Source organism: Mustela erminea, chromosome 20 (assembly GCF_009829155.1).
Source record: "Mustela erminea isolate mMusErm1 chromosome 20, mMusErm1.Pri, whole genome shotgun sequence".
NCBI classification, from domain to species: Eukaryota; Metazoa; Chordata; class Mammalia; order Carnivora; family Mustelidae; genus Mustela; species Mustela erminea.
Window position 1 is genome coordinate 21,295,074 of NC_045633.1, and position 15,483 is coordinate 21,310,556.

The 15,483-nt window shown below is 52.6% G+C and overlaps 1 protein-coding gene across 7 annotated transcripts in view; it reads left to right on the forward strand.

Annotated features, from left to right (window-relative positions):
* The window catches only part of NLRC3 (NLR family CARD domain containing 3), a 37,469-nt gene extending 25,331 nt beyond the window's left edge, over positions 1-12,138 (forward strand). For 5 of the 7 annotated variants that reach the window (XM_032327910.1, XM_032327911.1, XM_032327909.1 and 2 more), the window contains 12 exons: positions 1,416-1,499; positions 2,765-2,848; positions 3,315-3,398; positions 4,070-4,153; positions 4,665-4,748; positions 5,266-5,349; positions 5,820-5,903; positions 7,811-7,894; positions 8,290-8,373; positions 9,060-9,143; positions 9,518-9,601; positions 9,901-12,138. In XM_032327910.1, the coding sequence (XP_032183801.1) occupies positions 1,416-1,499; positions 2,765-2,848; positions 3,315-3,398; positions 4,070-4,153; positions 4,665-4,748; positions 5,266-5,349; positions 5,820-5,903; positions 7,811-7,894; positions 8,290-8,373; positions 9,060-9,143; positions 9,518-9,601; positions 9,901-9,991 (1,015 nt within the window). In that variant the 3' untranslated portion in view covers positions 9,992-12,138. Of the gene's footprint in view, positions 1-1,415; positions 1,500-2,764; positions 2,849-3,314; positions 3,399-4,069; positions 4,154-4,664; positions 4,753-5,265; positions 5,350-5,819; positions 5,904-7,810; positions 7,895-8,289; positions 8,374-9,059; positions 9,144-9,517; positions 9,602-9,900 lie in introns of those variants that run through there. The other 2 variants (XM_032327914.1, XM_032327915.1) reach the window with 2 other exon arrangements.
* The last annotated feature ends 3,345 nt before the right edge of the window (positions 12,139-15,483 follow it).

Below are 15,483 nucleotides of genomic sequence, written 5' to 3' on the forward strand. Positions count from 1 at the left end.
AAACCCTCTCCCAGGTGCCAGCCATGGAGTGGGAGATGATTCAAAATGGTGGCCATGCTGTACTGGCTCCCGTCTAAGCGGGCACCACACCACCTGACCTTGTATCCCACGCAAGTTTCAGGTTTCAGCTCTTCCCTGGTCATTGTCCTTGTGTTCACAGCCTAATCAGGGGATGGAGAAGGCAGCGTGGGGTTGTACAGAAGTGGACAGGCAAGATAATCTATGAGGAAAACTTCCTGTCCTCCATTGAGGGGGATACCCCAAGGCCACGGTGTCAGAATGTTCCCCTGAGGTGTTTTCCAGGACATTGGAAAGCCCATCTTCCAGAATATCCTTTGCTTCCTGTGCTTTTAGAGGCCTGGGGTTGTTTCTGTCCTTATATGAATGTGTATTGTCACTTGTTCTTTTCATTTATTTTTATTGGGGTGAAACTCACCATTTTAAAGTATACATTTCACTGGCAGTTAGCACATTCGCAGTTGTTCATTCATCACCTCTGTGGGGTTCCCAAATATTTCCATCACCCTAAAAGTAGACCCTGTATCCATCAGCAATCACGTCCCATTCTCTCCCTCCCCCTAGCCTCGCCCCTCCCGGGCAGCCACCAGGGACTGCTGCTTTCTGTCTCCATGTTTACCTACCCTGGAGATTTCACATATATAAAATCCTTCAGTAAGACCCTTTTTGTCTGGCTTCTGTCTCTGAGCATCTTCAAAGTTCCTCCACATAGTGGCAGGTGTCAATGCTTCATTCCCGTTTCCAGCTGAGTCATATTCCACGGTATGGAATTCCACTGTATGGACTGTATAGACAGACCACAGTTCATCCATTCATCAGCTGATGGACACGTGGGCTGTTTCCATCCTTTGGCTCATGTGAATAATGCTACCGCACAGTCGTGCACGAACATTTGAGCACCTGTCCTCATTTCTTTAGGGCAGACACCTACCAGTAGAACTGGCCGTGTCTTATGGTAGCTCTGTTTGACCTTTTGAGGAGTTGCCAGACTGTTTCCCACAAGGTCTAGCCCATTTTACATTCCCACCAGCAGTGTGTAAGGGTTCCAATTCTTCGACGTCCCTGTCAAAACCTGGATGCTGTGGCTTTTAGTGGCAGTTAAGTCTACTGATAACCTAGTTATTGTTACCGAGATGCCAGGGACACCTTGTTCCCCATCAACAGACAAATGCTTAGAGACCCAGAGGGAATCCTGAGGCCAGAGCAGCACTGGGAAGAACCAACTGTTCCCAAATCCTGTGTGGTGGGGAGCAAGGGCATAGAGCACTCAGTGGCTCCCCCACCGTTGTCCCTCTGCCTCATTCCTTGGGCCTCAGTAATGCCACAGGAGAAGTTAAGGCCACCACTGGACACACTCACGGCACCGCTGCTAACGCACTTCTCCCTTGCTTCCACAGCCTCCAGAGCAATGCCATCAGGGATAACGGAGCCAGGTCCGTGGCTGAGGCCTTGGCCGCCAACCGGACCCTCTCTGTGCTGCAGTAAGTGGATGTGCTGACCAGGACAGGGCCTCCTTCCTCTCTCCTCTCCTCCTCCAAGGGCCTCTCTGTTTCTGCAAGCAAGGATGACTGGGGAGATGGCCTGAGGCTTTCTGACCCATCTGGATGGTCCCTGGAAGTCTTGATGTCCACTGTTTTTCCACAGAACAGGTGTTGGAAAATAATTAAAGATAAAGCCTTCTGCCAATGCAAAGAATCCTCTCCACAAACGCAGTAAAAAACGAAACAGCTTAGTTATCTGAACATTCAACTAGACCACAGCCACACCATTGGCCATCCAACAACCAGATGGCAAAGACCAAGAAATCTCACCCTTTCCTCCAGCCAGGCAGACACAACCTAAGATATGTGTGTTCTCAAGATAACTTGTTCTCAAGTGAGAGGACTGGACAGCACCATTTGTTGCACAGTTCTCCTTAAATTTGCCTAGTAGCTGGCGTAGCCATCTGTTTGCTAATTGCCTTTATCCGAAGGAAAAACCAAGCTTCTGTCTTTAGGACATCGTGGAGTCATGCTATCCTCCTTGATGTGTACATTTCAAAGAGGGCTCCAAGGTCTCTATAGGCTGTAAATCTGGCAAGAGGTTTACTTAGCGTTTAAAAAGACTTATACACTTCTCAAAGGACAGATTTATCATTGCAAGTTTTCTTAAAGAAACATTCGAGGGAAAGGAAGGTCTCTTTCCCTTTTAGAACCACAGCAAGTTCCCTTTTCTTAACAATGTCTTTAGCCTGACACAAGACAGGTCCTGCCTTCCCTGTCCTCCTAGGATAAGCACAGGTGCTCTTGGCAACATCTCCCCCTCCAGGTTTGGTGTAAAGGGAAGTTTTGGTGTAAAGGACCAGCCCTCGGGAGGACTGCAGGGTTGGGAGGAAGGCTGCTGGTCGGTCTAGAGGGAGGTAGACTGTTGGGTGTGGGGAGCGCTGACTAGGTAAGGAGCCGGCAGGACTCGCATGTCGAAGTCACCACCTGAGAGGTTCTGGATAGTCTGTGTCCTCTAGTCACTGCTTCCAGCTTCTGAAAGGGGAGGGCCCAGCTGTCCTTGCCTCTGACACCCCCTAGAATGATGTCAGCCTGCTGACATCACTTTGGCAACAACCCACAGACCTTTCCTAGAGACCGCTGTGCCAATGCTGCGGTAAATGGAGAGTGTATTCGAGTAGTCTCTGAGCTCTTGCCTTCAACCAGACTGTCCCTCGTGGGAATGGCTGTGGCTGGCTTTGCTGAAAGACCCTTCTCTCCCACAGCCTACAGAAGAATACCATCGGGCCTGTGGGAGCCCAGCAGATGGCAGATACCCTGAAACAGAACAGGAGTCTGAAGGAGCTCATGTGAGAAATGCAGAAAGGCCAAATTTGCATCCTCAGTGACTGGCACAGTGCCCAGCCCATCATAAATATTTGTGAGCATGAGGATGGACGGAAGGACGGACGGACGGACAGATGGATGGATGTGTGGGTACAAGATAACTCCGGTTGCTGGGAGTGGGACGGTCTCAGACTTAATCTTCCCAACACCTCCTGGCCACCTTCACGGACCGTATCACTATAAAGAGTTGGCCGTGCCCCCTGCTAGGGAGTCAAGGACTTTGCTCCCTCCATCTCTTATAGGCCACAGGGAAGCACAGGTCACTTGCGGAGGCCACCAGCTACAGACTGAAGCTGAGCAAATGCCCTGGGCACCCTTAATGCAACACAGGAAGCACAGCCCTGGGGTGCGACCCTGGACCCTGAGCCCGGGCCCCACCCTGCTAGGCTGCTCCGGAAAACCAGCTCGCCCTTGTCTCCTCTCTTGCAGATTCTCCAGTAACAGCATTGGCGACGGAGGTGCGGAAGCCCTGGCTAAGGCCCTGAAGGTGAACCAGGGCCTGGAAAGCCTGGAGTGAGTCTGCCTGACCGCCCTCCAGGAGTGGCCGTGGGCAGAGGGTGACTCCCCTGCTTTCCCCATCGAGAAGGCGGGCTGGGCTGTCAGTGAGGACCACAACTTTGCCCGAACCCAACCAACCACCAGCCTTGAGCACACAGTGAGCTCAGTCTCTCCCCATGCCCGCCTCACTGGTCCATCCCCCACACCAGCCCCATCTCCCTGGACAGCTGAGGCTGGTGTTGGTCGTGGAGTTTGCGGAGTGACAAGCACCGAGTGCCCCTGAAAAGCTGGCACAGGTGGCTAAAGAGGGTATCGGCCGAGTGACCTGGTGGGCAATGGGAGAGCTCAGTGTTGCCCCCCACTGTGCCCACACACCTGTGCCACCTTCTCTGGGGGCTACAAACACAACATACCCTCCGACCCCAGACGACTGGGAACCGCTCAAACCAAGGCAGAGTGTAAGCTCAGAGGATGATTATGCTCGACCCACCAGCCCCGACCTAGGTCTAGAACCTGGGGGACGGGGACAGGAAAGAGGGATGATGAGCAGAGCAGTGTGGGGCGGCACCTGCTCCAGGGTTCCCCAGCTCTGTTGAACCCAAAGCCCGCAGCCCCCAGGCTGGAGCAGGGACTCCCTGCGGGTCCCGGGACGGCCACCCCAAGCGCGTCCTGTCCTCTGTTTGCAGCCTGCAGAGCAATTCCATCAGTGACGTGGGGGTGGCGGCGCTGATGGAGGCCCTCTGTGCCAACCAGACCCTCGTCAGCCTCAAGTAAGTCCCAGCTTCCCTCTGAGCTGGGGGGTCCCTTTAGTCAAGAGCCTGAAAGGACTTTGGGACTTGGAAGAAGGCGCACCCCTCCCACTGCGGGCCTGTTCTGAAGTTTTCTCCGGTTGGGCAGCTTGGTTCTGCGGCCTCCCGCACACTGCCTGCTCTCTCAGAAGAGCAGAGGACAGCCGGGGCCCTCAGCTCCCCAGTTCTGCTGCTTCCCTCTAGCACCCCAGCCCCTGAGGCAGCCAAGCCTGCCCCCAGCCCCCTCACCTCTGAGGGGCTGTTAACAGATGCTCTTCCTCCCGATGGGTCCCCCCACTGGCGGTCCTCCAGGGGACATGCTCGGCTGGCTAGCCGTGGGAGCCCGGCTTGCTGGAGGCTCTTCACACCTTGGCTGTGATCACTCAAGAGGCCCAGGTCCCAGCTGAGGCTCCCTGGGCCTGAGCGCCAGGGCTTGTCTCCCCAAGAGTCCCCGCATGTCTGGTCGGCAGCTCAGGGTCTCCTCTCTCCCCAGCCTGCGGGAAAACTCCATCAGCTCAGAGGGAGCCCGGGAGCTGGCGCGAGCTCTCTCCATCAACACCACCCTGAAGAACCTGGAGTACGTGAGTGGGGGGCAGCCTGGGCTTCCGACTGCCCCTTCAGCTGAGGGCCTCGCCTACCTGGAACCTTGGGGATGGGGAAGGGGAGGGCACACTCTCATGGCCTTGCCACTTTATAGGCTGGGGAAAGACCAGGTTGGGGAGGGGCAGCCAAGAGACCGAGCCTCTGGTGGCAACCCCTGCACTCTCACGCCCTAGTTACCAGTGGATGAGGTTCCTGGGGACGCTACCTGCCCCAGTCCCCTCCCCATGGAGATGTGGGAGGGCCCGGTCTCAGGGGTGGCTCAGTATAGGGATCGGAGCCTCACTGAGCTGAACCGGGCCCCCTCTCCATGCGCCCGTCCGTCAGGATTCGGTACAATAGCCGTAGGCACGTGCTTGGCACACACAGGTACTCAGTAGACAGGAGGTAGGCCGGTCCTCAGGGAGGAGGGGAGCTGGATTCCCGGGGGAGCAAGTCTGGGGCTCCACGGCCAGGTAGCTCCTGCTCACTCACTACCGTTCCCCTCCTCCCAGCCTGACAGCCAACCTCCTCCACGACCAGGGCGCCCAGGCCATCGCGGTGGCGATGAAAGAAAACCAGGCCCTCAAGTCCCTTCAGTGAGTCTCTGGCACCCCCATACCACCCGGTCCTCTCTGCAGAGCTGCAGGGCCGTACACCAGCACGTGCAGGAGAACAAGCCTGGCTTTGGTGCCCTTCCCCGACATGGCCTCAGGGGCCTCTAGGGGGCTGTGCCCTGCCCCCTGCTCTGCTTCCTGGGGCTGATCCACTGAGAGGCCAATGGTGGGAGGTGGGCACCCACGCCATACTTCCAAGTGTCACAAGCGTCATGCAGAGGCCATTTGGAGTCTTTGAGCTTGTCCCTGTGTCCACCCTTAACCAGAGAGTGCTTGTTTCGACTAACCAGGGGCTGCAGGAGTTCTGCCCATCAGTGGCCAGGACCCCGTCCTGTGAGGACTCCTTCCCTACTGCCAGACCCTCCCGGGAGAAGTCCCCTCTTTCTAGAACTTCCAGACCCTCCTGGGCTCTGCCCAGGGCCACGGGGTCACAGGTGTCTGTCTCTGCCCAGCCTGCAGTGGAACTTCATTCAGGCCGGTGCTGCCAAGGCCCTGGGACAAGCACTACAGCTCAACAAGAGCCTGACCAGCCTTGAGTAAGTGGGGCCTCTGCAGGGCCTGCAGGAAGGATGGGGGGGGCGGTGGCAAGGACATTTGAGAGCTCAGTGTCTGCCGGGCACACAGCCTCCTCTGCCCTGTTTCTGTTCTCATCTGCTCTAGCAGCTTTACTGAGACATAATCCATGTACCACAAAAACCACCCATATGAAACACACAATTCCCTGGTTTCTAGTATATTTAGAGTCATGCAATCTTCACCACCACCCATCACCCCCAGAAGACACCCGGACTCATTAGCAGTCACTCCCCACCACCCCCATGCCCCATCCCTGGCAGCCACACACCTGCTCTGTCTCTACAGTCACCTCTGCTGGGTGTCTCATTCACATGGGATCATACTGTACATGGCCTTCGCAACCGAGGTCTTCCGTTTAGTGTCACATCTTCTAGGCTCACCCGGTGGGGCGGGGGAGGGGGGCATCACGAATCAGAGCTTCCTTCTTTCCTGCGGCTGAATCCTAGTGCGCTGTGTGTGTAGGCCACACTGGGTTTCTCCACTCATCCGCTGACGGACCTGTGGGTTGTTGCCCGTTTGGTTCTTGCAAGTGATGCTGCTGTGGACGTTCGTGCACAGGCTTCTGTGAGCATGTGCTCCCACTTCTCGTGGCCACACAGCTGGTGGAACTGCTGCGTTGAAGGGCAACTCTGTCTTTCACCAGGACATGCCACCTCTGGCTGGTTCCTCTGACTGATGATCTGGTGTTCACTAGGGCTCTGCCCTGGGCCATCTTCTCTTGAGTGGTCGTTTTTTCCCAGAAGCTCTCTTCTCCCAGGCTCCTTGCCGTCAAAGCCCTGGTACCCCCAAGTCTACCCCAGACCTCTCTCCAGAGTTCCAGACCCACGTCATCCCTGCCCGCTCAGCACCTCCCTTTGGGCACCGTGTGGGAACTTCAGACTGCCCCAGCTACCTGCCCATGAGCCTGCTTCTCTGCCCCCACCTCGTGAACAGAACCGGCCAGTCGCGCAAGCTGCAACACCGCCTCGGCTCTGGCTTCCCACTTGTGGCTCTCCTCCCAACGTCCCCATTTCCCTCTGTCCCCATGGCCAGTAGCACCCCCAGTCCGTCCTCTCCCAGGGCTGGCCAAAGATCTTTCCAAAACTTCAATCTGGCCCCGTTCTGGGTCAGTGAGATGCTTAAATGATGCCCAGGGCCTGCAGAGGGAAGGCCAGCCCTCAGCATGCCTTCCAAAGAAGGCCCCAAGGACCTGAGTCTTTCCTACCTCCTCGGACTCATTTCACATGCCGGGGACACAACTGCATTGCTTCGAGTTCGGCGGCTGTGCTGGGCCTCTTGCCTCATCCCATCCTTCAGGTTTTGGTTTAGACCTATTTCTTCTGGCAGCTTCTGTGACCACACCCGGGTGGGAGACCCCATGAAGTCCACCACGCATTGGCACGTGACCTTTGGTGCCTGCTCGTTCAGTCACAGCTGCCCACCCAAGACGGACCTGGGCCTGGACAGCCGTGGGGACACAAAACACATTCAAATCTGTTAAAATGACTAACGCACACCGCTCCCCTAATCCACTGACACCGACCCGATCTAAACGCTTAACCACTGCCTCCTCCAGGACCTACAACTTTACTCTAAAGCGGAAGAAGAAAGAAAACAAACACGTAAAACGCTGACCGGCAAGAATGGCGGGACACTGAGGGCCTTGACTTAGTTCTATGGCCGGCACTCCCAATTTTGTCCCTTTTCCATGTGTCCCTTTTCTTGTTTGCCTCTGATGGTCCAGGTTCATGGAGACCCCGGAGCTCCCTGCATGTTAGGTACAAGGCCCTGGGGGCGGCTATCCCCAAGGCCACCCTGGGAGTCTGGTCCATGGTGTGTTGGTCTGAATGAGATTGGGATGGTCCAAGGGGTCACGCTTTGTGTTCAGTTTACAGGAGAACGCCATCGGGGACGAAGGCGCCTCTGCAGTGGCCAGTGCCCTCAAGGCCAACACGGCCCTCACTGCGCTCTAGTAAGTGCTGATGTGCGCGCCTGGCCCCGGCTGGTTTTGCTTTCCAGTCAAGGAAAGTGTGTTTGATTCTCCTAGCGTTAGCAACTGGGACAACGAACAGGTGGAAAGTAAGAAGCAGGGGCTCGGGGAGGCCTCTCCCTCCCTCTCTCCAGGAGGCCACCTCTCCCTGCTGTATCTGGAGCATCCAGGGCTCTGTCCCAGGTGCCAGACAGGGCAGGCAGGGGGCGCAGCTCCGGACAGATTGAGGCCAACAACCTTCAGTGCTGCGTTGCCACTTTCAGCCCTAAGTCTGGGGGTGGTCAAAAGGAAGGACAAGTACGCCTCGATGCTGGGCTGGGCAGGGTGTGGGCTGGAGAGGCCTCGCCTCTCCACATTGAAATCATCTCTTCCTACAGTCTGCAGGTGGCCTCCATTGGCTCCCAGGGAGCCCAGGCGCTAGGGGACGCCCTGGCCCTGAACAGAACCTTGGAGATTCTTGAGTAAGTATTCCAGTCTGCGGCTTTCATCTCTTGCCCAAAAGAGCCAAGCTGCTGATTGAAAATAAAGATGTAGAAGGGGAAAAAATATATATCAATTTACACGGAAACTCACAAATCATTTAAATATCTTCACTTAGATCAAGCGTACCCCAGCTTCCCCATCCCCACTGCATACCTCTTCCCTGGGAGTCACTACTGTGGGGCCTTCTGTCCTTACAGACCTGCTCTCCTTGGCCTTGGCCAGGCTGCACACGTCCCGAAGTCCTGGGTAGGGGTCCCTGGCCACTGATCTCTATGAGAAGATCCAAATTCCTGGGGGAGGGGGTTAAGCCCAGTGGGGCTCTCAGGCATGTCCTGGTGGTCCCTGCTTCTGTGGCCCTGGGATGCTGAGCATGGGCGTACTGCTGGACGGAGTGTTGCCTCTCTCGTCTCAGCCCCTTTCCTTGGGACAGAGGAAGAGGAGGGCTCCAACCAACCACCCAGGTTAGGCCAGCTTCACCCCTCCTTGGGTCCTGCTCCCCAGAGCCGGTCTCTATTCGGTGCCCAGGAGTGAGAAAGGAGCAACCTCACCCCTGCGCTTGCTGAGTCCGTGCGGCCTCTGCCCAGTATCCCATGCCCAGCTGAAGAGGCACTGTCTTCACCCCACAGCTGACCCCGTGCCTTAGGCTTCATATCTTTCCTGACAGCTTACGAGGAAACGCCATCGGGGTGGCGGGGGCCAAAGCCTTGGCAAATGCTCTGAAGGTGAACTCTAGTCTTCGAAGACTCAAGTGAGTGGCTGTAGAGACCCCCCAGGGCCCCAGGGCAGCAGACTGCTCTGTTTGATTCCCTCTGCAGCTGCTTCCTTCCAAAGCTGTGAGGACCTCTTGCAGACGGGTTTGTCCACTCTGGCTAGCTTCCGCCAGAGCTAAATCACTTAACATCTGCATTTTCGGTCTTCCACCTTCCATGGCACTTGGATGGGACCCCCGGGCTACTTGTAGGCACTGGTCTCGGGGGTAAATGCCCCCTTCCTGTGGACAGATCAGCTCCAGAAGCATGCATTTCCTCCACGGCCCCCCAAGATAATGCAGCGCTGCTTCTTGGGGCGGGTTCTTCCGTGCCTAATGGCTCACGGTGGTGTCTCCATCTTTCCTCTGCCTAGTCTTCAAGAGAATTCCTTGGGGATGGACGGGGCGATATGCCTTGCCACTGCACTGTCTGGAAACCATGGCCTCCAGCACATCAAGTGAGTGGGGCTCAGCAGCACCTGCTTCCCTCCCGTTCTTGCTCGCCCTTGGAGCGACTTGCAGCTTGGGCTCTGCTTTCCACCCGATTCTCGGAGCCGGCCGACTCCCGAGCCTTTCAGCAGCTCTGCAGAGAAACTCAGTACAAGGGGAGCCATTCTGGCCTTCTCCATGGGAGGGACCCTGCAAGCATAGAGGGCTTGGCTGGAGCTCTGCTTTTCGTGCTCCTCACGAAATGAACCTGCAGGCCTCTGGGCCTGGAGCCCATCTCTCAAGCCCTGTCCTAATCCTTCTTTTGCAGTCTCCAGGGAAACCACATTGGGGAATCTGGTGCCAGGATGATCTCAGAGGCTATCAGGACAAATGCTCCTTCGTGCACTGTTGAAATGTGAGCAAAACAAGTTCCTGGTGGACCCAGCAGGAGGACAGGCAGAGCAGCAGCTGGAAGCTTTGGAATGGAAAGACCATTTTCCGGGGCTCCTTCCTGTGGTCTGGGAGTGACGCTGACCCACACAGAAACTGGTCTCCTGCAAGGAGGCAGGGAAGGTGCTGCCAGAGGTCACGAGCAGCTCTCCTGGACCCAGGCCAGTCCCAGCAGGGGTGAGCGGGATTCTCTGTTACGTTGCAGAGCGGGGAAGGGCTCCATCAATGACACAGGCCTTAAAGCTCAGCAGCTAAGAAGCTGGTGTGAACTCGTTTATACCTGGAGGTCTTCACGCGCCCCTAACGTTTATTACTATTGCCCTTCTTCGCTGGTCACAGTCATCCCCCCTCCTCCAACTTGAAACGAGCTGCCACCTTCGAGCCTATACAGGGGATCCATCTGGTATTGGTGACAGAAGGGACCTCTTTTTTCTCAAGAAGAATAAAAGGTCTTAGAAGTATGATCCTTAGAGACACATAGAAAAATTATGAGAATTTTTTTGAAGAGAAATGAAGGCTTTCATTACAGGATTCTGGAGAAAAAGACAAAAAAAGTTGTTGTCCAAGCTTCTTGCCATCTTTTATCCATTACAAAATCTCTCAAAGGCACAGATTGTCTGGTAGACGAGACGTGGGGTCTGGCACACGGGTTATTAACAGCACAGTAAATGTAGATGTCTTCATGATGTTCCTCTACGCTGGCTTCCAAAGCACTCCTGTACGTGAAGTTTCTCCAGGAAGGCGAGCAAGCTGGGCCTCCACGTGGTACAGGTTCCCTCGGTGTCTGTCTGTGAGGAAGGGAAAAGATCCCGATGGACGCCCCAGCTCTCATGCACTAACCAGGGAAATGCTTATGAAGATTATGATGCAATTCTCACTTTAAAGTTTGAACAGGAAGCACTCTTCTAAATGGGCCTTTAAAACTGAGTATTTGGGCAAGAATCCTCGATGGATGCTAAAACTATGGATGAAAGTCTTATCAAGGGAGAAGATACTCGCCCGGCCTCAAAATTTCACCCCAGAAGGGATATCTCTGAAGGGGAAAAAAGCATCTTTAAAGATAGACAATTCTGCAAATGCTTTCTTAACAAATGATTAAACTTAACATCACCGATAAGGGGCCAGATGGACACAACAGGCCTCCGACAGGACGCCCGGAGGACACACCATGCCAAAGACACTGATTTGAGCCCATCAGGAAGGTACAATTGGACAAAATCCAAATCAAGCAGCATTCTGCAAAAGATAATAATAAAAACTAGTCTAACCTCTTCAAAAATGTCAGTGCCATGTAAAATACAAAAGGCTGTGGACTATTTTAAACTGTAGGAGATTGAAGAGACGTTAACTCCTTAATGCCAGATCTCTGAGTGGATCCTTGACTGAAGAAAAACAATCCACCATAAAGAAAAGTTATCTGGAAACAGGGGATGTCTGAACATAGGTCTTCTGTTGTATTTATGTGGATTGCTGGGTTTGGAAACACTTTTTTTGCTGGGTATAGAATTTTAGGCTGGTATTTAGCTCTTGGTACTTTCAAGATGCTGCTCTGTCTTCTGGTGTATGCAGCGTCTGGCTGCGCCCACCTAGTCACGAACCTGACGGATCAAGTTGCAGTAGCCCAGCGGTGGAGAGAGCCGTGCCGTGCAGGAATCCAGCGCCAGGCAAACCCCAGGCCATGAGAAAAATCATGCTCTCCAGGGACTCAAAGAGCAAGCCGCACCAAAATGGGAAGTAAAGCCCCCTCCTTCTCCAAAGTCTCCCTAGCAGCCTACTGACAAGGCCCCCGCTCTTGCCCGCTGGCAGAGCAGAGACATTTTACAAGGAATAGCTCCACCACCACGGGGCAGGACAGAGGGGAACTGCACTGAGGCAGTAAACCCACAGCCAGGGTGGTGGGACTTCTCGTTTTCTCATTTTGAACAGTTTCGACTCTTGTGTCTTCGTGGCCAGTATGTTGTTCACTTCTGCCGTGACTCAGTCCCAGTCAGCACAGTCTTTCTCTCACTTTTTTAACCTCCAGAAGTTCGGAGATGTCCTCACATCTTCCTTATCTCTTCTTAATATGCTCAAACCTCCCTCTACCATCTCAGTAAAAGGACGAGAGTTAAAAATATCTGAATGTCCTTTTTTTTTTTTTTAAAGATTTTATTTATTTATTTGACAGAGAGATCACAAGTAGGCAGAGAGACAGGCAGAGAGGAGGAAGCAGGCTCCCTGCAGAGCAGAGAGCCCGACGTGGGGCTCGATCCCAGAACCCTGGGAACATGTCCTGAGCCGAAGGCAGAGGCTTTAACCCACTGAGCCACCCAGGTGCCCCAGTCTTTTTTTTTTTTTTTTTTTACACTAATTCTATCATCTGTCATTTCCAGGTTGTTTCATTTGAAGGCTATTGTGATCCAACTCCTGAGACAATGTCTTCATATTCTGGGTACTCTGATGCCCAAATCAAAAATCTATTTTGGGGCCTTATCTACAACAGACACTATAGAAATCCCCATGTAAAAGATCGTGACATCAACCAAAGCCATCTCACTCTAAATGGTAGCATACGGGGCACCTGGGTGGCTTAATCAGTTAAGCATTTGCCTTCAGCTCAGGTCATGATCTCAGAGTCCTGGGATCAAGCCCTGCATCAGGCCTGCTTGGCAGAGAGTCTGTTTCTCCCTCCACCCCTCCCCCTGCTTATGCTCTCTCTCTTGAAATAAACAAATAAATAAAATCTTTTATTTTTATTTTATTTTGTTTTTTAAAAGATTTTACTTATTTATTTGACAGAGATCACAAGCAGGCAGAGAGAGAGGGGAAAGCAGGCTCCCCGATGAGCAGAGATCCCGATGTGGGGCTTGATCCCAGGACCTTGGGATCATGACCTGAGCCTAAGGCAGAGGCTCAACCCACTGAGCCACCCAGGTGCCCCTAAATAAAATCTTTTAAAACAAATGGTAGCATCAGCCCAGCTGGTTATCTGGTGCATACATTTTCAATACATAGTACATATTAAAACAGAATGACCTCTAATGAAGCCTTTGCTTCAATTACACACACACACTCTCATAATAAGATCCAACCCCTCCCCTTCCACAAGCTCGTTCCTTCCAGTTAAAAGATCAAGCTCAAGTTTTCTTCTCAAAAAACAAAACAAAACAAAACAAAACCTCCCCCGCCCTCCACAATGTTCTTCGACCACACGTTCCTCAGCCGGCCGAGCCCTCCTTTCTCTTGTGACCGCCCACCTTTCTGAACACTTGTCAGGACTCACTGTGTTCTCTTTAGCCCATCTCTGGCTACCTGACTGCCTCTGGCTAAGGTCACTGGAGATTCCCTAACTGCCAAATTCAGTGACCTCTTGGACTCAAGCTCATTTACGACAAGGGTTTAGCACTTGCTGCCTTTCCCCGTTTGGAGAATCTCCCCTGCTTCGGTTTCCACACCACAGCCTTCCGGTCCTCCTACCTTTTCGTTACCCCTCTTCTTCAACACTCTTTAAGGGAAAATAAAACATTTCTTCCTCATAATTAAAGTAAAATACAGTCACTTTAGAAAACTTAGAAAATACTTTCCCAGTCTCTTCTTCTGGTCCCTTGTGGCCTTTGCCCCTGAGACACAGGCACTTCCCAGGCCTCCACTTGGCTCTTCCCATCCCATATGTTCTCCCCTGAGGACTCTCATAGGAAAATGATGCTCAAACCTCAGCCTCCAGCCCTTACCCTTTCCTTTACCTTTACAAAAATTCATCGAAACATTCATAGTAACACATGGTTTAAAAAGCCCAAAATCACTAGGCTTGTAAGGGCAAATGGCAGTCTCTCTCTCATCCCTCCCCTTTCCGAATACCCCTACTCCCCAAACTAAATGTCCTATATGTGCTATTTCTTACCATCTTAGAGATTATCTCTTGCCTTCTATACGGAAAAGGACACTTGGATGTCCATCAGCTTACATCCCCACTTTTTGTTTCTCTGTCCTTCCAACATAGTTATTAGAGTATGATTTTTGTTTAAATCATTAGCGTTTACCTTATGACTTTACCTGTATTCATCACTCCTGAGCCATTCTCTCCTATCTAATTATATTTTTCTTTTTAGAATTAACAGTGCATCTTCCAAAAACTTAATTTCCTATGTTACTATTGCTTAACCCTTCCCAGACTGCCCAACAGAAGTGTAAAGTCAGAACACTGTGTGTCAGACCCCCAGGTTTCCCATCAGTGACATGTTTCCCTGATGACATTCTTTCCTGAGCACTCTGTGCTCCCTATTTAGTCACACCGTTACTGCAAGGAAGGGCTTCTGCTCTGGGCAGTTTCAGTTCTCTTCCAAGGCTGCCAGGCCTAGTTCAGGCACCTAAGAGCCCCCCCCCCCCCCCCCCCCCGGGGCCAACCCAACAGCTGGGATACTCACGCAGTGTGGTGTTACCATCAGGGGACTCCGCTTCCTTTCAGATAGGTGACATTGACAATTACAGTTAAGTGCTACCGAAAGAGCGCCTGCAGGTCCTTCTCCCGTCCCGGCTATACGGGAAACAGTTCTCAAATCGCCCACTGGAGGAAGTCCTTGGACTTTGTTCTCATTGCTGCCGCCAATAAAAATTAAGGACTTAAAAAATCCCTTTACGATGTCCGTCAATATACATGTTATAAAGCATTTTAAGAGGTCCTTTAATGACACAGTTTAAAACATTAACAACTGTTGACAATGATCTAAACACCAGTTTTCCACTGATCTACTCACACTGTCTTCTCTGGGGCCTGAGTCTGCTCTGATGCTTGGCTAAAACCAAGGACACGAGGTCCCAAAGCACGTGCACAACCTGACTGCTGGGTCTGTCACAGGAGGGACAGACGTTAGTAACTGTGATCAGTGCTTAAAGCTCCTTGGCTGACATAAGCTGCTTGAGCAAGCGGTGAGACTGCGCAAAACAGGTAACCGAGGGGTGAAGGATGACCCAGAGGGAGGTAAAATAATAAACCGCCCACTGCATGGGCACCTCTATCTGTGGAGGGGGGTTACCTGCGGCGTGGGCACGCTCCTGCCGTAATGCCCACGCATTACGCCATGCGTAGGAAGCGCCATGTAAAGAAGACAGAAATGCTTTTTTTTTTTTTTTTTAATATAAGGCAGGTCGGACTCAGGAAACCAAAACTAGAACATCCAAGAAGACGCAGTGACTTCCACACCTCAGAAGCCACAGCTTCTGAGGGATCGGCGCGGCTCCCGACACTCCCATTTCCCTGTTTCCTCATCATTCACATCTCAAATCGCCAGTGAATTAACTGAATGGTGAATGTTTAAAAAAGGGGTAATCTCTTATGTAGGAATTAGGAAAAGAAAGAGACAAAAGCAAAGATAGAAATAATTGTCACATCATCTCCTAAAAATTTACATGTACCACAGTAACCTATGAGCTTCTCCTATGTATTTACGTTATAGTGCAAATAAACAACATAATTATACTTTCA